General features: G+C 39.4%; 4 protein-coding genes across 9 annotated transcripts in view; 1 reads left to right on the top strand and 3 right to left on the bottom strand.

Moving 5' to 3' along the window:
* Positions 1-356: 356 nt before the first annotated feature.
* MKKS (MKKS centrosomal shuttling protein) lies at positions 357-5732 on the bottom strand. The gene is made up of 4 exons (XM_040057804.2): positions 4742-5732; positions 4058-4233; positions 3293-3403; positions 357-2833 (listed from the first exon to the last, which is right to left on the bottom strand). The coding sequence occupies exons 1-4, from the start codon at positions 5730-5732 to the stop codon at positions 2393-2395; spliced, it is 1719 nt and encodes a 572-aa protein (XP_039913738.1). The 3' UTR covers positions 357-2392.
* Positions 5728-6118, bottom strand: LOC131378510 (uncharacterized). The gene has a single exon (XM_058419762.1). It carries the CDS (start codon positions 6116-6118, stop codon positions 5969-5971), a length of 150 nt encoding a protein of 49 aa, XP_058275745.1. The 3' UTR covers positions 5728-5968.
* LOC131378509 (uncharacterized) lies at positions 5728-7989 on the bottom strand. Its single transcript, XM_058419761.1, has 2 exons — positions 7777-7989; positions 5728-6165 (listed from the first exon to the last, which is right to left on the bottom strand). The coding sequence occupies exon 1, from the start codon at positions 7987-7989 to the stop codon at positions 7798-7800; it is 192 nt and encodes a 63-aa protein (XP_058275744.1). The 3' UTR covers positions 5728-6165; positions 7777-7797.
* A 1067-nt stretch (positions 7990-9056) lies between these two features.
* Positions 9057-21006, top strand: part of SLX4IP (SLX4 interacting protein) — a 77045-nt gene continuing 65095 nt past the window's right edge. For 4 of the 6 annotated variants that reach the window (XR_009207635.1, XR_009207634.1, XM_058419758.1 and 1 more), the window contains exons 1-3: positions 9126-9538; positions 10309-10459; positions 12962-13010. Coding sequence is in view for 3 of the 6 variants with exons in the window: in XM_058419758.1 (XP_058275741.1) it covers positions 12984-13010 (27 nt within the window). In the remaining 3 variants the exon portion in view is untranslated. Of the gene's footprint in view, positions 9083-9125; positions 9539-10308; positions 10460-12961; positions 13011-21006 lie in introns of those variants that run through there. The other 2 variants (XM_058419755.1, XM_040057822.1) reach the window with 2 other exon arrangements.

The following is a 21006-nucleotide window of genomic DNA, read 5'->3' as shown; positions in this document are numbered from 1 at the left end:
TACACTGGAATCTTACTTAAATATGCTGACCTGAGTGATTATAATATCAACATTTCTTTATTTCTCCTTCTAGGCCTGAAGCACCAACATAGCTGAGAAGGCTGGAAATGAAGGTTTGTACTTCTTGTGCATTACCAGTAGAATTACTAAAGTTTAAATTAATCTGAGCAATCTGTGGAAATCTGACATGACCGAGGTCATGATCAGAAAACACTTGTCTCCTAATACTTATGTAATGATGATTTTTCCCACTGAACTTCAAATTCCAAAGGAATAAAACCATAGTGGCTTCTCAGAGGCATTACAGCTGATGATATTTCATTCTGTCAACTTTAAAACACAGGAGGAAACCCAACCATTTTTACACCCAAATTTTATTAGAAAATATGAAGGTTCAAAAAAGTTACTTTATGATGCTGTTACATTGAGTCAAAATTCTTTTTTTACTTGGATTTTAAAAAGAATCCAAAGTTGTACTCCACCTACATTACCCCTTAAATATGAGGCAATGCTAAACACTAAAGGTTCAAGCCTACTGTAGTACAACTGAGAACAGAACCTATACTGTCCACAAACAGCAGAGCAAGCTGCTTATTTATCCTTTTTATTCACAGTAGGAGACAAAAATTCATTGTTATTAAAATTATCTATATATGAAAAAATCTTTAGTTCAGGTATAAATGAATTTTCAGCTACTTACCAAAATTAAATTTGTTCTGATTTTAATCTGTGACTTTCCTTTTGGGAGAGAATAAAAACCACTGTCAGCTTTGATTCCAGACCTGTGATTCCACCTTCAGATACCAAGACAAAAGAACACTCACAACTACTTCTACTTGAATATTGCTTTAATTTTCACTTCACAGCTGTAGTCACTAAACTCAACATTTTCACACTGCATAACAAGCTGGTATTATAGGAAGTAAAATAGTATAATTCAGCACTCTGAGCCAGAGAATAATTAGATGAAGTATTACCAAGATTTTTCTCTGCTTTAAGACACGCACCATCATTTGGCTTCATTATTCCTGATGTTTTCATATAGTTCATGGCATGTGGGAGGATCAAGATATAAAAGCAGCCTTTTTAGTAACCAGCTTTCAGCAGCCTCCATTCTCAACCCTTGCACAAGTCCCCAAAGGATGCCTTACAGCACTGAAGCAATCATTTCAGGTCATAAAAAGATAAAGAACTTTAAAAAACTCTTCGTTTTTTTTTTTTCCCAGTGAGAAAATGATTACTTATATTCTTAAAATTAAAAGAACTTTGTACTAAAGGTCTGGAAAGATCTGTTTTTAATTACATATTTCAAAACTGAGTTATCCATAACAATTCTACTGCTTATATGCAGTAAATAAATATATTAAAAACTTCAGAGAGCAGGAAAAAAATAAGCAGACTAGACTACAACCGACTCAGATGTTTTCTGGAAACACACCATGAACAATTTGTCCCTTGTGACTGAAAACAAAGAGGGAGAAGAAAAGTGGCAAAGAAAATGAGCTTAAGTAAGAAATTGTAACACTCTTTTTGATCTTGCATGCAAGCTGAGAATGAGAAAGTTTTGATTATTCAGTCTACAGTCTTATTTAAAGATCAAAACAAGTCTGAGCAGCTTAAAGCCTTACTTCATTAAAAGAAGCCATGCACAGTCAAAGAGTTAACTGAATGGTAAGTGGGACATTCTTTCTTGCAGCTTTGCTTAAATGATAGGAACTTCATTATAGCCTGCCCTGTATTCCACAGAAGACAATCAAGGTCCACATGACAAAAGTTTTTTCCACCCAGTCTGCCATTTCTTTTCAAATCTTTTATTACCTACCTGCTACCATAAGAGCTCCAGGTTGAGGTTTTTATAACTTGTTAAATAAATTACATGTATGAATTAAAATCTTTCAGCCATTTAGAAACAGAAACTGCATATATAAAAATATAGTATAGGGTGACAAAAACTTCAGAACAAAATTAAAAATAAGTGGCTCAAGGTAAGCCCTTTCTACCTACAAAATTAAGAATACCAGTGATAAAATTCTGCCACAATATTAAAGTCTCTTTGAATGTGTAAAGCTTTTGTTGAGACTCTATAAATTCTAATACATAGCGTGATTTCTCAGCAAGCGAATCCATTTCTCTGATTCCTTTGAAGACACCACAGAGCTAACCAACATCCAAACCTTTGCTTAATGCAGAGGGAACAGGTTGAACATTTGAAAATGCTTGAGAGCACAGTAGATTAACAATGAGAAGAGTATACAATGACCAACTGTTGAACTTAAAATTTCTGTCTGCTGTCCACATTCCAACTTATCCAAATATTTTAACACATTATGCATTACCCTGCTTTCAATTCAGTGTTGTCTTGCTATACAACACAAATCACATAGGATCAGAGCTAATTTTGATCTTCAATTATGTATGAAAGATCCAAAATCAGGTTGGCTGTCTCCAGAGCTACTTGCAGGCCACTGCACTTGGCAGCAAAGCAATCCAGAGTCAGGATGTCAGCAACTTTTGCTGAGGGCTCTTTAGGGCAGCCCTGTATAACGGGAGAGCCAGACTGGCCTTGCAAGAAACTCCAGCCGAGGTCCTCTGTGTTATCATTCATCCCACAGCCGCATTTTGAAACTAAATCTGACCACTTGGAGATACAGGGAGAACCTGGTGGAACAAACCAACAGTGTCCATAAACCATGTCTGTAAGAATTTCTTCACCATCGTGACTCAGAGAGCGAGCTACAGACTCCAGGGAACGGCAAAAACCGTCAGCAACCAATTGGTATTGTGTCTGAGAACAATCTAGGTCTTTGAAAGTGCTGGCAGGTAGACTAGAACTCTAAAAAAGAAACCAGAACCAGGAAAGCAAAGTTAGAACACTGTTTTACAGAAATAATTTTAAACATGTATCATACTGCTGCTTTTTCCCCCCCTCCAAAACAGATGGCTCACTTCTAACTAAAAAATGTTTAAGTCATGCTTATCCCGCAATAGGAAAGAGTCAAAGCTCAGTTCTGCATTATCATCTTTCAATATAAAAACTCTACATATTTTTAACACTTAAAAACATACAATTACTATAATAGATACCTAAAGAAAGATCAACAAGTACAGTGTTAAGTTTAAAAGATATAATTAAAACTGAGTGCTTCAAATACAGCCCTTTATTTTATATTAGTAGTTAGCAAAAATACCACATTAATCTAGAAAGAGACAAGCATACTAGCCGTTGTAGTGATTCTACATAAATTCTTGTTTCTTATATTAAGCATCTTTAAAACCCTTATGTCTTACATACCTTGTATCTTATGTATGAAGCCAGGTGAGTTTCTGTACAGCCCCCTCCTAATAATGCCAAAGGTTCCTTCACTGTTAACTGCAACACGTGTTCTGCTGTTTCACAGACACGCTGAAAATCATAGGAAATTCTTGTTAGCCATACCATGATTAATAGGATTTGTCTCCATTGAAAAAAAACATCAGAACAAAATTTTCAGTAGTTTCTGGTACAGATTCCATAAACTCGAATTACATGTGGATATAAAGCTGCCAAGGGATTTCCAAAGACCATGTTCACTTAATGAGAAATTGTCTTTATTTGTCCATGCTACGGAAAGGCAGAAATAAAAAGCTGCATTTTAATCCTTCTTTTTTCAAAACAGGGCTATATATAAAAAATCAATCAGTATCAATGACATTTCCAGACCAACTGTTCAGTGCAAAATAACACTTGATGATCATTGTATGTGTTGCTGCTGGCTTTTTGCTAGGCAGTTTTGATGCTTATGTTCTCATAGACCAAGCAATGAAAATATTTATCTAGCACTGGCCTCAAGAACAGGTGAAAGATGTACCTGTCCCTAAACAAGTTATTGTATTAAAACAAAGGCATTAAATGAACATGAGCACTTCAAGAATTTTGAAATTCTAGAAACAAATAAACTTAATTTATATACTGAAAAAACTATGTTTCTAAACTCAGTGTATTTAATATTTCTCAGTGTTTTATTTTTCCATTAAAAACATAGCTTTCCAATAAAAGGTTTGAAGAAAATTTGCCAACCTTCAACTCATCCCATGCTGTTTCACTTCTGTTACACAGTATCAGGCTGCAGATAGCTGTGTCCTCAGGAATTAGATGTAGAAAATGCTTTGAAGCAAAACTCTCAATGCACAGATCCTTCAAACTGCCGTAACAGCCAGGAGACAGGGAATGTATGGAAGCTATAGGCTGTGAACCTGTCAATTAAAAAAGGAGGAAACAGTATGCGGTACCATCAGAACAACTAGCTGGTGCATTTCATAAAGCATAAACTTTCCTCCTCTTGGCTTTTTAACTTACATACATATGGCTCAATACCTGACATTTCAATTCACACAGGAAATCACAGAAACCAACACATTTAGAGTGCAAGACTTGGTGGCAGTTTGAGATGAAAAAAAAGTAATTGTTTCATTTGCCTTGAATCAGAGTTGGAAAATAAAGGGTTGCTGGAACTGGATATCCATCATGCAGCAAGCAGGAATAACACGAGTGGTACACCACCATCAGGGCCTGCAGAAGACCAATCTCACATTGAAAAATGTTTTTTCACACTAGAAAAGAACAACTCTTGTCCAGCTGCTAAGGTAGGATAGAGAGAAAAGTAAGAGCCTCCTTCCTCTGCAATGACACCACCCCAGGTAACGTTCACCTTGCAATGAAAACTCCAGGACAGTGGTTTAGAGCAGAGGACTGGATTGTTACCTGTCATGCGGCCCAGGGGCTCCATCACACACAGCCCAGCCCTGTCCACAGCGACGACGCCGTTCTCCTTCAGGTACTGTTTCAAGGAAGGATGCATCACTTTCTGGCACACTACAAGGCCCACCTCATCCTTAACCAGCTGCTTCCCCACATCAAGCAACTGAGTCAGCTCTGATGCTTCCAGAGAAATGCCGTCACGGACCACTACAGTTCCTTCCTCAGGGTTAAAGCCATCACCTGACATGGACACACTGAAAAGCGCCATCTTGATCATGTTTGAACCAGTCCTTTTGACAGCAAGTGGCTTTCCCAATTGGATTTCCGGCATTTCTATCAGCAGTCCAGGAAAAACTGTAGAATCCACAACTCTTCTACCTTTTACAGGTATTATCACGCACTTCCCTAAAACAGCATTAGTCTCAACATGACATGGAACAGTAAATAAAAAAGCCTTTAAAACCAGTGAGGTGAGATGATCAACTTCAGTTTTATTAAGCATGCAAGCAGGTTTGCTTGTTAAAATGCTACGTACCAAACAAACAAGAGTCTTGACGCTGCTAAAATCCACTGACACCCGGCAACCGCAAGCCTCGGATTTCAGGTGGTCCATGCACAAACTCAGAAGATGCCTGCTTATTTTAATGACAGTAAAAGGTGCAACGTTCAGGCTCCTGAAATTTTCAATGAAGCCACAGCAAAGAATGGCAGCGAATAAGCCACAGTCACTGAAACGTGACACGTGGCTCCGCACAGAGGCTGTCAGGACACGCAGCACGGGCTGGCTGACGGAAAGGTGCCCCAGGAGGGTTGAGGATTGGGAAGTGGTACAAACACAGCCCCCCACACCGTTGTGGAGCTGTTTGAGTCGACCAGCAGGACCATAGGAAGATTTTAATAATCCACTCAGCACAGACAGTGACTGACTCACTGCATCTCTAGTTAAAGGCTCACTAATAAATAACGGAGGCTTTTTAGCTTCAAGGCGAGACATTTTGAAGGTAAGATTTTAATTCCAGCCAACAAAACATTTCATTTTTACTTGGATCTATAATTCATTGCACTTTTAAATTTTAAGAGTAGTACATTCTAATTCTTCGCAGGTAAGGATTATTATTTTCAGTGTGAAACAGTATATATAACATTCCTGAAACGATTCATCACAGCTCTCTTAAAACCAGGGTTATATCATGTTGCAAAACTGATAAATAGTGACGGCAGGAAGTTATTTCATTCCCCACGGTCCCTCTTAGCTTCTGAATGTGATTGAGCAGACTTTTTTGCAACAAAGTTCACAAGCAGGCTTCCTAAATGGACACCTATAACTGACAGTCCTACTACAAGCAGGAAGTTCTTTCTATTCCAGGTAGTTTTCTTCATCTTTTCTGGCAACAGTCACAGACGAAAACCTTCAAACTTAGTTATACCTACAATAAAAACCAGAAAAATATTAGAGTAATCTTATGAAAATATTGTATAGCTTGACTTATTTTAATTTTCACCAAAAAAAAGTTACAGAAGGGCAAATACTGCACCAAAAAAACCACATTTTGGTTGGAAAAGAACTTTAAAGATGAGTCCTGCTGTTGCCCCAGCACTGCCAAGCCACCACTGAACCACGTCCCCGAGTGCCACATCTATGCATCCATTAAAGACCTCCAGGAATGGTGACTCAGCCACTTCCCTGGGCAGCCTGTGCCCGTGCTTGACAACTCCTCCTGTTGATGACAGTCTTCCTAATATCCGACCTAAACTTCCCCTGGTACAACCTGAGGCCGTTTCCTCTTGTCCTAGCACTTGTTACTGAGGAGAAGAGATGGACCCCCACCAGCCTGCAGCCTCCTTCCAGGTGGTTGTAGAGAGCAATGGGGTTGCCCTGAGCCTTCATTTCTCCAGGCTGAAGACCCCCAGCTCTCTCGGGCACGCTCCTCACACTGCCCTTGTCAGGACTCATTCAGCACCCCACTGCCCTCTTTGAAGGGTGGTGTCCCTCACCAGTGCCGAGCACAGGGCACAGTCACTGTCCTGGTCCTGCTGCCCACACCATTGTTGGTCCAGGCCAGGATTCCCACGGCTGCCTGGGCTCATGTTCAGCTGCTATCACCAGCATTCCCAGGAATCTCTCCAGCCACTCTTCCCTGCAGCTCAGCACGGGGTTGTGACCCAAGTGCAGGACACAGGACTGGACCTTGTTGAACCTCAATTGGCCTAAACATTCTATAATAACTGAGAAAATTTACTTGATATGATCTTACTACAAACACAGACAGTACACCAATTATACCTGTTTATTTACAACTTCAATTCTGACCACTGGTCTATGCTGTTACCAGCAGATCTGTAAGTAGCAGGGTACCATAAACTGAATGGCACTGAAGTATCAAAGCTATAGTGATATCCACCTGATTTTACTCAAGAACAAAAGAATTAAACCAGTCAGCAGTGCTTGCCAGGCAACAGAAACAACAGCTTTTAATGTTCAAACAACTTTAACAAATCTGGCTCAAGCAAAGGTTTCTTACTTCAAGATTCCCACAAAGAAAGTTTTTCAGTTCTTAAAACAATAAAACTTAAATCAATGTTTATTTACATTTCTATGCAAACTGTACAGTATTTACACTTGTATTTAATTTTGTTTCATTCTCTATTGTAATCACCACCCCTACTAAAATGGAATATATTACTATATACAGTCACAATTATTTCTGGGCAGTTTTAAGCTTGAAAGGACACTATTATAGATCCAATCAAGAGAGTTTGATTGCTGCCCTGAAGTTACTAGAGCTTGTTTTAAAATATCTTTAAGGCATGTAATACCCTCACTTAATTGAGCCCATCATGTGGGATTTAGCAGTAGTTTATGAGATTTATGATGCACTTTTTGGGTCCATGTAGGTACAAAAAATTATCTCAGTTGCAAAGAAGAATAAAACTCTGAAAGCCTAAAGTTAGAACACCAAGGTTGTATCTGTTTGAAAACTCCCAATTAATTAATCTTCTCCCTCAAAGATGCAGATACAACTAATTAGGCAACTTACCCCAAAATCAAAGTACTAATGCTATTTTTCTTTATTTTTGCGATCGCTCTGCATCATGAATGGCAGAATCCCAGGATCTGGAACAATATTCTCTGTCTTCACTTGGAAAATAGGACTGGACTTCAAGTAATACCAGCCCCAGTGCACTAGCCCCAGGCTAGTTCCCACAACAATCAGAACTTTGTTGTCCTTCCAGAAGGTTTTAAGACCCATTGCAAACTGGCATCTACCTAGGTAAAGATAATTTATTACTTTAAACGTATTCTAGAAACCCTTTTTTCTTACCCTATAATAACAACACTGAACATATGAAGCTGAATGTTAATATCGTTAATTGCAGTGCAGAAGATGACTAAAACACTAAACAAAAAGCCTTACTTTGTGAACCTAAAAAAAACCTCCCAAACCAAACAAACCCCAATTCAGACATTTTGAAATGTTAATTGCTGCATTTGCTTCGAGCTTTGGCATGCTAAATCTTAAACACAACAAAGCTTTATCTAATTACAAGCACTACTGCTCAGATGGCAAATATCTGAAGCCCAAAAGCAGTTTCAAAATACACCTTTCCCCCATAGTTAATAAAATTCATTAAGTAGCTGTGCTCCTAAGGGAATACAGAACTTTTAAACCGCAGGCAAAGCAACGTGTGGTGCTTCTGACCACTTCACCTTAGTGCAGCTTTGCCTGACCACCTTATGGTATTCAGAAGCGGCACCATTACGAAGTAATAAGTTAATCCCTACATAGCAAGAAACTAGAAAAAAACTACCTTCAGCAGGATTTCGCACATATACTCAGGTTTTATACCGAAATACCTCACTGGTTTGAGCGGCTATAAAGCTTTAACTCTGACAGGAAATGCTCCTACACCCGGCCAACTCTGTGCCCGTGAGAAGTGCAACCCGCCCTACCAACCAAACCCTCACAGCCAATTCCTCCTCTTCCTCCTTCCCCACGACCTTGAAGCTCGGGCGGCTGCGGGGACAGCAGCTCCCTCGGGCACAGACGGCGGGCACGGCGCACCTGAGACTTCTCCCCTCTCTGGGAGGGAAGCAGTGAGGAAAGTACCACCAAGGAGCCTTTCCGCGAAAGCGAGAACTCACCCGCCCCCCACGCGTTCAAACGCGCCCCGGCAGGAAGAAGAAAGAGCGGAAGAAGCACGACCCCGGAGGTGCCTCCCCTCCCCGCTCGCCATTAGCCGAGCGCAGCGTCACTCGCGGCCCGGGCCCGCCTCGGCCGCTGGCGGCCATTTTGCGTGCGGGCAGCGCGGGGCGGGCGCCGGCGACGGGCGCGGCCATTTTGGGTAGGGCAGAGCAGCGGCGGGAGGCGGGCGCGGCGTGGGGAGGGGTACGGCCGCCTTGTGCCGCCCGGCTCTTGCGGCTGCTCCTGGGGCTCCAGCCGCTCTTTTCTCCTCGGTTAAACCTCTCAGGGCATGCTCGGAGAACTGGGGCTCTGGCGGCGGTGCCGGTCGGTTCCCACCGAGCCTCCCTCAAGCGCCGCCTCAGCTGCTCTGTCCCCATTCCTTACCCCTGCCTAGCCTGGCCAGGCGCTGGCTAGGATTAAAAATATGTGTATATATCGCTGATTTTTCTTCCTCACATACCTGCGACTGCAGCCACTCCGCCTTACTCCTGCGCCCAGCTGAGTGAGGCTTCCTGTGGGCGGGCAGAAGTTCCCGGGCCAAAACAAATTCAAATAACTTTGTTCCTTGACCTCCGCTTTTCCTTAGCTCTTCTGCTTTCCTGTATTCACTTTTCCTGTAAGTACAAGAGATACTCCTGTGAATACAGTAATACTCCTCCTGTGTTCACTTTTCTCTGTACTCGTGGAGGGGCTGCCAAGTTTATCTCGTTTTATTTTCACGTGTTAATGAATGGGTTTGTTTTCGATTTCGTTTGTAGTTTCGGAGTTTATGACTGTGGCCAAAGTACAAGTATTTAACGTCTGATCTCCACGCAGAAAGGAGTATATATTTTTTTCAATTGTATAGTAATTTTTCATTGTTAATTGCATCCAGCTGTTCCACAAAAATTAAACAAGATATTAGCACCTGGTCGTGACGGCCCTTTGATGCTCCTCAGAAACTCTCGTCCCTCTAGTTCTGGGCAGATCTGTGTCATGTTTTTGAAACGGAATTGTTGAGCCTTAGCGGGAATGGGCAGTTTATGAATGAAGGAGTGTGAATAACAAGGAGGAGAGAAGGTGCTGACTGGCTGGAAGAATATTTTTCAAGCATTAAGTGGGATATTGGCAACAGTGGGCATCCTCCTGGATGGCAAATGGAAGATTTGCAGTGTGTCCTTTCAGAACTAGAAATGCTTTTACTGCATGTGCGAGTAACTGAGCACTGCGCTGCTCATCGTAAGTTTAGGATGCGCTCCCAGAAACTGACAAGTGCTGGACGGGAAAGTTCAGAAAACTCCTCTTGTATGTTGCGATAGTTAATTTCAAACAACAAAAATAGTTAATATCAACTACCCTACAGAGTTCCTTAATTAGCGTTTGATTGATTGTTTCTGCCTTTTTCAGGTGCCCCCTCTCCCCACGTGTGGTAAAGGCACCCGGCGATGGGCAGTGTGTGACGCTTGCTGCTGTATCTCCAAGTGTGTGCCCGGAGTTTGCAGTTCCTCGTTCCTCCCGAGCCCTGCATTTCCTCACCACCGGACACTGCTTTGCTAAGGTAACATGCTGTTCATCAGCTGACAGAGAACACTTGAGCTTGCTCTCTGGGTGACCATCTTTTCTGGCTTTCCCTGAGTATCCACCTCTCCATTTGACTCAAATTTAAGAAAGAAAGATATTCTGCCACATTATTTTTGAAGCGTGTCTCACTCTAGCTACAGGCAACCTATGTGTTTAATTTAAATTCAAGTCTTCATGCACGTGTATCAACATTTTAGGTCTTGGAATACTACACATCCCACGTCAGGACTTTAAAAAAAATTTTTTTTAAAAAAAAATATATATATATATTCTTGTGAGGAGGTTTTTCTGCTGTATTTGCTTATCTTCGTATATTCTTACGTAGGGTTTACTTCAGAGGTATGCAACAGACAAAGCATCCCATGAGAAAGAATCTTGCTGTCAAACAGTAGCTGTTGTAACAGACCTGTGTTTTTGGTGTTTGGTATTTTTTAAACACAGTAAATGGCAAAATATTTTGGGGCTAGTTGTTTTTTTTTAGCTTGAACATTTGATGAGTGGTTTTCCTCATCTTCTGATGTCCTAGTATCGAGTATTTTTTCACCTGTGTTGCTTCAGTGACTTCCCTGATGGTTCACACATAAAATATTTTCCTTTTTGTTTTCTGTGGATTTGCTTAGATTTTGTCTGTCTGCTGTATTTCCTTTGTCTTATCTTTGTGGTCAGCGCAAAGAATGGGGTAGTTGGCAAACTCCCAAAGTCAGCTTACTCCCAGGAAGAGCAAACTGAACCAAAGCTAACTTTTCTTGTGCGTCCTTTTCCTTTTTATGTTTTTCTTCTATTATATTGTAAATTGTATTTGGAGGGGATTTCTGCCTGCCAGCAGTTCTCACATAAGTAGTAGTAGACCTGTTGCAACAGTATCGTTCTGGGAAGTAAATTGTTATCAGAAAGAAATCAGTACCAGTAATGCCAGGATAAGTTCAGCTGAATTTACTACATGACTGAACTGAACTGGGATGTCTCAAGTGATCCAGAGCTCTGTTCCTTACGTTGTGTCTCAAAATTGTCATCGATAAAGTTGACAGGATTTAATCTGATAAAATGGAGAAGTTTCTAGGGCTGTTCGGTGCAAGGGAGAATGACAGCAGCATGGCGCAAATTCCAGCTTCTGTGTGCAGGACTGTTAAGAATTTTAAGGTTAAAATCGTCTATGCTGTGCTGTGTAGCTGTAAAGTGGGTATTTATCTGGTTTTGCACTTTTTTTGAAGTTAAATTGTGATAATGACTGCATTTTGAAACAGGTGAGCGTAGTGCCTGAGAGAAACACGTATCCACAACCTGACTTGTGTCCTGAAATTCTGACAGCACAGTACTTGATTGAAGTATGCAATGACAAATGTGTACACATTCCTCAATTTTTAGTATTTTCCTATACCATCTCATACATAATTGACCAGATTTGCCATTTAAAGAGACTAATCCTTTAGGAAACTTTAGATTACAGAAGGCAGCTCTATTCTCATTGTGGTTTGTGTTGCATTTCATTTACTGCAGACAGCAGCTACTGATTTTCTTTATTTTGAAGCTTCAAAAATGTGCATTGTTTGGATACTCTGCCTCCTGCCACTTTACTGAGGCTCTGCTTCACCTGGTGTTCTGACCAATCCAAGCCTCTTTGTTGTCTGTTGGCTCTCTTCCTACCCTGTGTGAAAACAGAATGTATGTTAGTTTTTGTATTCCTGTGTTTTGTAGCTATTTGGTACCATAGGGCCCATTGCATGTCTCTCCTGAATCCTGACATTGTGGAGTTAGCTGGAAAGACTTTCATGAGTTTAACCCGATTTTCTCCTTTTTTGACAAGTCCGTTTTTGGCACCTGTATTTGTGGAGGATGATGAGCTTGCCAGCTAGCTTCAGTCCATGACTGTAATTGCCAGTTTGGAAAAAACCTGAGCAATTAATTGAAGGTTTTTTCTTTAGCCCAGGGGAGTGTTCAACTTCTAGCGCAAATTAACACTTCCTGAGGTACTTGGAATGGTCTGAGGCAGGGTCAGGGGCTGTGCAGCTCAATGTACTTCACTCAGGATCCCAAATTAAGTTATTTAGGTCCTATTTGGGATAAGCTAGAGAGGAGGATGTCCAAAGTTCACTTTTGTCCAACCACCATAAGAGTCAGGTTATGTTGCTTCATGTGCGTAGTATGTAATTTTAAATATACATAACATGTATGTATGGTTGGATACCAGGTGAGCCAGAAGCTATAGTTTCTTACTTGACAGAGTTCTAGCTTTATATTTCCTGTGTTGGATGCAGAGTGCGTGGACAGTTACGAGGTTCACTAAAAGACACCAACACAGGTAGCTAAGTATTTTTCCTTTAAATAAAAGTTTTCCTTGTTTTTTTAAAAGCAGAGTGTAGGGTTTGAGGAACAGTAGTCATGCAGGAGTGAGCCAGAGTTGCAAAATTCCTTCTGGATTGCTGTAGAGGTCTGGGTGTGTTTCTCCAGTGCTGATCACTTTTAATTGGTATTTTTATAGGACCAGCTTACACTGACCTATCATGGCATCCAACAAATTTGTCATTAAGGTAAGTAGAATGTCATAACAACAACAAAAAAAGTGTAATACTGCTTAGAATGTGTCTGTTGCGTATTTTATATGAGCTTTTCTCTCCCTCTGGAAGCAAACTTGGAATTGCTGCTTGACAATTCATAGCAGAGTGTGTCTGGGGTCCGCTGAGGATTAAAATGCTGTAACTAAAAGTGATTAGTTGTGCAGTGATAATTAGAAACTATGAATTCTCAGTAAAACACTATTTTCTATCTGAAGTAAAATTTTGGGTGGATTATTTTCTTACTGTCATCTTGTAATACTATTTATTTACTTCCCAGGTCTAAGGGTTCCTGGTTTAAGGTGTAGCAATGTTCTTAAACTATTTATCGCACTTTACATTTTATTTGTCTCCTTTTTTGCCTCTTTTTCCATTTTCAGTGGTTGGTTGTTTCATGTGCAATAAAATGCCATTGAAGTTCATTTTGCAAACAGTCTCAGACTTTCGGTTATATCTGAGGAGCAAAACTTTTCAAAACATTCCGTAATAAACATAGCACTTCATAATTCTGCTATTGTAACTATACCAGCTAATCAATAAATAAACCTGACTTTGATTAGCACAATGTATTATTCTCTTGGAAGTGTTCTTCCCAGGAGTTTTCATAACTCAACAGATTTTTCTTCTGTGGGTATGCTTGGAATTTTTTGGAGGGCAGCTACAAAATCCTTCCTGAGTGATCAGGCTGTGGAAGCTGCCGAAGCTTGGTTTTGTGGGTAACCAACCTGTTCAATGAGAGGACCAAGCACTTAATTTTTGTGTGCTATGTGTTCTTTTCCAAGGAAAACTGCTGTCATTTAGTGGGATATTTGCTTTATATTTTTACTGTTTAATAGGATTGTAAGCCTTCAGTTAACAGTATCCTATTATTCAGCGCTGCTGAGTTGATAAAGGGACTTACAGGAGAAATATCATTGATATTGAGCCATTTTAGCTGATGCTCTGAGTCTGTGCACCACTGATGTGGGTAACAACAGGAGCTGAGGCTGAAGGCATTGCTTTTCTCAGCTGAGAACTCTTGATGTCATCAATATTTATGTAAGTTCCCAAGAAAAAAAGTGGTGTGATTTGGAATGTCTTTATTCAATAAAAAGCCTGAAGATGCTTGGTTTCTGACCTGCATTATTCCAACTTCGTTATTCAGCAAGGATGTGTTACTGAAATTCAGCATGGACCTTGCAATCACCAAGCTTAGCATCCCTGACTGCCTGAGCAAGGGCTGGGTTCTCATTGAGGGTGTCTGTAGGTAAACAGTATCACAGATAAAGCTTTTGAAAATGCTGCTGAAATACAGCTTTTCCTTTCTTATAGTATTTGGGAAATGAGAGTAAGTTTTGGCATGTACCAAATGCTAAAAATTAACTTTACCTTGACCTGATGGAAATTCGCTTTGTGCACAGATTAACATTTTACTTGTTACATCAGGGATTTTGTATGTCAAGTTTTGCTTCTTTAAATTCACTGGATTTGTATTTCATGTGATTTTCTAAGACTTTTCAGCTCTCACATAAGTTTTGCAAGGAAGATCCCCATGCAGAAGATTCTTCATTGAAAACTGTTCATGCTTGTCTCTGCAGGTGGAGTACAGAGAGTACTATATTCTTTATTTTAGATTCCTTGTGTTTAAAATTGATGGGAGCATTTTACTGAGTCTGCAAATGTTCAGGACAGATGTGTTGGAGCAAGTCCACAGGAGGGACATGAAGATGATGGAGGGATGGAGCCCCTCTCCTGTGAGGAAAGGCTGAGAGAATTGGAGTTGTTCAGCCTGGAGAAGGCTTCAGGATGATCTAATTGTGGCCTTCCAGCACCTGGAAGGAGCCTCCAAGAAAGGTGGAGAGGGGTTATTTACTAGAGCATGTAGTGACAGGAAAAGGGGGAATGGGTTAAAACTGAAGGAGAGTAGGCTTAGATTAAATATTAGGAAGAAATTCTTCCTTATGAGGGTGGTGACACACTGGAACAAGTTGCCAAGAGAAGTTGTGGATGCCCCATCCCTTGAAGTGCTCAAGGTCACTCAGAGCCCCATCCAGTCTGACCTGGTCTAGTGGAAGGTGTCCCTGCCCCTGGGAGGAGGTCAGAACTGGAGAGGGGATGGTTTCTAAGATCCCTTTTAACCCAAACCACGCCGTGATTCCATGTTTTACGTGCCTCACCTCGTCTTCTACCTTCTCTAATTTTAAGCTTTTAGTTTTTGTAAGCCTATGTATGTGAATCTTTCTGGTGAGAGAATGAAAAGTGCAGGTTATCATTCTGTCAAATCTTAGCCGACTATCAAGTAATTAAGTGGAAACCCCCTCCAATTTAACTTTGCTCCTTACTAATGCGCGTTTTATCTGCGCCTCTCTGCACCCTGGTGTAATGATCTGTTACTTCCCGTGGGGGGAGCAATTGGTCTGTTTTTGGGAGGAGATCCTAAGCTTGGCTTTATGGGCAATTAAGAGGGATTGAAATAAACTAATTGATGCAGTAAAATAGCTTTAAACCTTAATAAAGAAACTACAATTAGGTCCTAAACGCACTTTCTTCACCTACTAAGCAGCTGGATGATACAGTTTTGATTAGCAATAGATAATATTTTATGCAAGTTAATTTTATCATCAATTTTCTATTTTATTTTATATTGATACTTCATAAAGCATTGCATGGTAAAATACCCCCAGCATATGAATTTAATTAATCTTTCTCTTTGTGTTGCTAAAATATTTTACTGCTGTTCTGAGTAATAAATCTTTACTTTAATTGGTGAGGCTTAAAGCAAAATCTTGAACTCTATATGGATTTCAGAAATAATATCACTAGGGCCTTGTTTAAAACTTTGGACATAGTAGAAAGAATTTCTCTTCCAGAATTGTGTAAATTGACTTTATTCATGCCAAGCTGCAGAACTAAATATAGTAATTTTTATGGCTGCAGTAGAAAAATTTCATTTACTGTTTTCTGCAATTTGTTCGTTTGCCAAAGACAGAAGAGTAACTTGTTACTACATTTCAATAGCTCAGCTCAAAGTGAAGCTTTTTTTACTTTGTTTCCTACTTGGAGTACCGTTCTGTCTCAGATTTGTAAGCCTTAGATTAAGATAATTGGAGTTTCAGTGTTCCCCCGGTCATCCAGCTCGCTCTGCAATTGATTTTTTTCAGCATTGTTGCTCCTTGTTACCAATTTAAATTATTGCATGCTAGACATTTATGTAACTTTTTTGATCCTTCCTAGTAATTTTTTTCTTGTTTTAAGTGGCAAGTTCATTTGAAACAGCAAGCACAGCTTTTTGTTTTATACTGAGAAGAAAGACAGAAATATTGGATATGATTGGACAGGAAAATGACAGTGGGATTGTAATATGATCAATTTGTATATTTTGTTTTTTTTTCATTGATGTATCTTAATGAAATCATTAAGATACTGACTGATAACCAAAGGCATCCTAACATCTCTCTTTCGACTCTTCAGAGTGCTCCTTGAAAGAAAGTGTGTGTAGCAAGGACATTGATTAGAGGCTGGAACAGCAGGTAGAAGGAAATAGAAGGCCATGTTCCTGTCAGATACTGTCCCAGTATGCACTGACAGCCTTGGCTGGGTCATTTTAGGGTCTGCTCACACACCTGTGGATTGTCTTGGGTGTGGAATAACAAGATGAGAATTTATTTTGAAGTTTATTTTGATATTTTCTATGTTTTCCTTTTTTAGCTATGAGTTGAAATGTAATGCAGTGACACTACATTGGCAAAAATTTCTCCACCAGTTGTGCCCATCTGGATGATTTAGGTGACATCTCAGAGGGTTTGACAGATTGAAGTTCTCATTTCTGTGAAATGTGTCCATTGAGTTAGCTGATCAATATTCCTGTAAATATACAGTTAAGTTGTAATATTTTTGTGAGAAAGTGATAGGTTTTCTTCTTCTCTGCAATTGTTTGGAGAGAAAAAAACTAAGGAGATGAGTAGGTTTTCTTACCTGATTTTTATTTATCTCTGATCCCATATAGTGAGTGATAAAGGATAACAGATGTGTTTACTGCTATATTAGGTCCACAGATACATGAGTGCAGTGCTCTCAAGTGGAGAGCAAGCATAAGGAATGCTGTTTGTATTTAAAGTAAATTTTTATATAGTGTGATGGCTCAGAGTTATGAGATTGATTCTACAGCTGCCTTTTTGTGTACATAATTGGGAGTGTGTTAGCATTCTGAGTTTTGGTTTGAGAATTAGGTTTTTTTTAGAGAGTACTTAGTTAAATTAACAAATAAATAACAGTATTTCTGATGTTCATTTCTTTTCCTCTTTGCTGCAAAATAAAGGCATTTTCTATGTGAAATTCCAGTCCCTGGAATACTCACAAATGTTTCAATAGAAATATGCTAAGCTTAGGTTTCTGTGATTCAACCAGAATTTTCTAAAGTATTCTAAATCTAAAATGGAGGTAGTGGTGTTCTCCAAACAGATTAAGGGTTGTTGAATTTTACATGTATTGTGTGTTCTTATATTTGCTGTTTGTGTCTTCAAAAGTTAAGAAATAGTTATGTTAAGCATTAAGTAGTGGTTTTCTAGAGATGGAACTTTCCTGAAATAGTATTGCTCAGAACAGCTGGAAATACAGGTGGTTGAAATTGGTCTTATCAAGCAGCATCACACTTCAGTCAGCTGTCATATTTGTTTCTGTATAAATGGATAAAATAGGATACTTGTCTAAAAGGGCTTAGAAGTCTTAAAGAAGATAATGAAAAAGGGGCAGGAGGGAATGTGATTTAAAATAGGAAGCACAAACAATAGTAATGGCTGGAGGGACATCTATTTAGTTCTCTTTCTTAATGCTCCATTTAATTCCCAATTTCATGGGACCAGATATGGAATGGCTAAAGTGATGAGTAAATAAGTTCCAGAAGAAACAAAAGAGGAAGTTGGGAGGTAGAAGGGGGAGAAAAATTAAGTGTACAATATAATTCTAAATCTCCTGGAGTCAATGGAAGTTTCCTCAGTGACCTCAGAGGATTAATTTTCAAGCCTAGGGAAATGATGAGTGGATGAAGAGTTGAGAGATTAAAGTGTTAGCAGAAGGAGAAAGGGATAGGAAGCCAGAGGGATAAACAACAATAGTGGAAACACTGCTTTCACAGGGATCACTTCAAATAAGGAATAAAAGGATCATTCAACTTGCATTACTTCTTTTGGTAATTCAAATCTGATTAGTTTTTAACGTACCACTGGTGCATGAAAATCAGTTTTTTTGCTAACTGTGAGCACTATACTGCTGTGGCAGTGATATGGCTAAATATGCACCACAGTAACTAATGTGTTTATTCTTTAATGTAATTAATTCAAAGATGTAAATTCCATGATACTAGCCGTGTGCTTTATTTCTGACCAGCACTACCAGATTTTACACCTTCACTGTTCGGCTTTGTGGAGATCCTGGTGGTGCTGCCTGCTTGACCCTAGAGTCTAGCCCTGGAGGAGGAAAGGATGGGAAACTTAAAAGCAGACTTGAATCTCCCTGAGTCCAGCAAAACATGAGGGCTTAGCAGCGATGCTGCATGGGGTCACCAAGTGTCTTTAGGTCCTGGGAGAGGCTTCAGCTTATGCTGTAGGTGAAATTCTTCAATTCTTTCCAGTGGGTTCAGATGGAGGTTAGTAGGCTGGGAGGTAAAGAGACCCGTGTTTCATGCAGTACCTGGTACAATCAGTTTCATGATGCAGATTTTCCTCCTGATGTTATGATAATGAAAATTTATTATAATGGTTTTTGGTAATTTTTCATGTAGCCTCTCCTTACTTTGGACAATGTAGATGGATTCTAGTATGTGGGATCTATCTGAATATTTGATGTCGGAGTGTATTCTGACAGGACTGTGGGGTAAAGGGGAGAAGAGTGACTACACGTTTTTCTTCTTTCCCGACGTTTCATCCATGTAGTTCAAAACTTCCTTAAAAGGCATCTATTTTTAACAGCAAAATTATTGCTTAGTTTCAATTCTGAAATAAAAGCTTCATTTCTGGACATTTTGTGTTCCAGTTTGGGGACATTTTGTGCTCCCTGCAGCACTTACACAACCGTGACTTTGCAGAATTTTTCTTGAGTCAGTAGCCAAACTTTTCCTTAAATAATGGTCCCACAGCACATGGCCCCCATTTCATTGTCGTGCTGCAGTCATGGCTGTGCACGGGCACTGATGACGCTCAGCTATTGTGAAAACCCTTTAAACTGCTGATAAAATGATGACTCATGGTCACCTGATGAAAACAGATTCATTACCATGACTCCAGAAAGTTTAGCTCCCATGGAAGTGTTTCACTTCCCACACTAGTTCTTCTAAAAGAGATGATGCTGCAGTTATTTTCTAACAGTTGACAGCTGCCCAATTAAGTGCGACAGTGTGGTTGGCAAAAACTCGGAATTCCAGACTTTTAATAATAGTTTAAGGAACTAAAATCTGTACGAGCTGTGAAGCAGTCACCAACATTCTTCACAGCGTTACTTGGAGTGATTTCTAATCAAATTATACATTTTGGGTTTCATTTACCACTACTGAATTAAGTTCTTTTTGCACTGGAGTCAATGGGTTTTGGATCAGAGCCTGTAGGAGTATATTGGTAGCATGCTGTAGCTTAACTAAAGACATGCTAATTTATTCCATAAATGGTCTTCCTCGGTCCAGTTTATCTCTGTTTTTAATGTTCTGTGTTTGTCTATAATGTCAGTGTGTAAGGAAGTTGGGTTGGAAAAATATGGAAAAGTAATACAGCCAAATAATAAAATATAAATTGATTTTAATTCCAGTATGAAATTAATAAAAGTAAATCCTCTTCATTGCTGACTTGTAATTCCCCAGGGACTGTGAAAGGATGGGTGAATTAAAATAGAAATATGAAAAAAAGCCCTGTTACATTAGACTTGGATGTGGATGATTTTATGTTATAAGGCAGAAAAAGGTTTTCAACAAGAATTTGAATGCAGGGTAGTGTGGGACAGTTAATTCACTCTTAAATGATCAGGAGTTTGGTGATATTTTTCCTTATCTAGTTTCCCTCTTTTGACTGGAAATATTTCTGATATACAATGCTTAAGAAAGTCACCATATGAAATTATTCCTAATGTGTATGATTGAAACCTGCTACAATAATGACTAATATAAACAGATGTTGACTAAGTAATTCATGCTTTAAAATTTAATGTGCAAACTCCTACATTTTTTTAACTTACATCTTCACTTCTGCTTGGGTTTTTTTCACATTTATTTTCCAGCTGACTCATTTTAAACTCAGATGATGAACATAACATATTTATTTTGTGCCAAAAACTTGTCTAGGTTGAAAAGGAATGGTCTCATCAGAATTGAAAATTAACTTTAGCTATTTTAAAAAAAAGGTAGAAATAAGATAGTAAAACAGCAAAAAAATCTATCAGTCTTACAAATTTTGTCAACAAATTACATATGGAAAGTCATGGCTTGTTTGCATGGTGGAATTTGTTTTCTCCCTGAATACCTCTCCACCACTTTCATTACCACAAACAATGTTGTAATGGAAAGGCAAAGTGTTGTAGATTTAATAAAGAAATTAAGTAATAACATTAAAAAACCCTTTGAAAGACAAGCCCCAAAATGGAGTGAAGAGGTCTCTCAATTGAGAGAGGAGAACTCTTACTGCAGAATACAACTTCTGTTCATTGTGTCTTTATTGGGGCCCTTCTGCTGTGTGGTGTTGTTTTTACAGAATCCATCTACTTCTGCCTTTGTGTGACGTTGCTTGGCCAAATGAAAGAAAGAATAATCACATTTTTCTATCACATGGGAGTCAGATCAGCTGTGTGTGTTCAGTTACTCATACAGAGATGTGGGGAGTGAAGGTGGCTACCTTCTTAATACAAAACTGTTTGTAACTGAAAGCTTTTCACTTGGGAAAGTGGGAAAAAATAGTGTGTGCTCTAGATCATGCGCTCAGGTTTTGAATCAAAATCTTCATTTCTGTGATTTGAG

The sequence above is a fragment of the Hirundo rustica genome, chromosome 3, assembly GCF_015227805.2.
Source record: "Hirundo rustica isolate bHirRus1 chromosome 3, bHirRus1.pri.v3, whole genome shotgun sequence".
NCBI lineage: Eukaryota > Metazoa > Chordata > Aves > Passeriformes > Hirundinidae > Hirundo > Hirundo rustica.
This window is presented reverse-complemented; position numbering and strand designations above follow the sequence as displayed.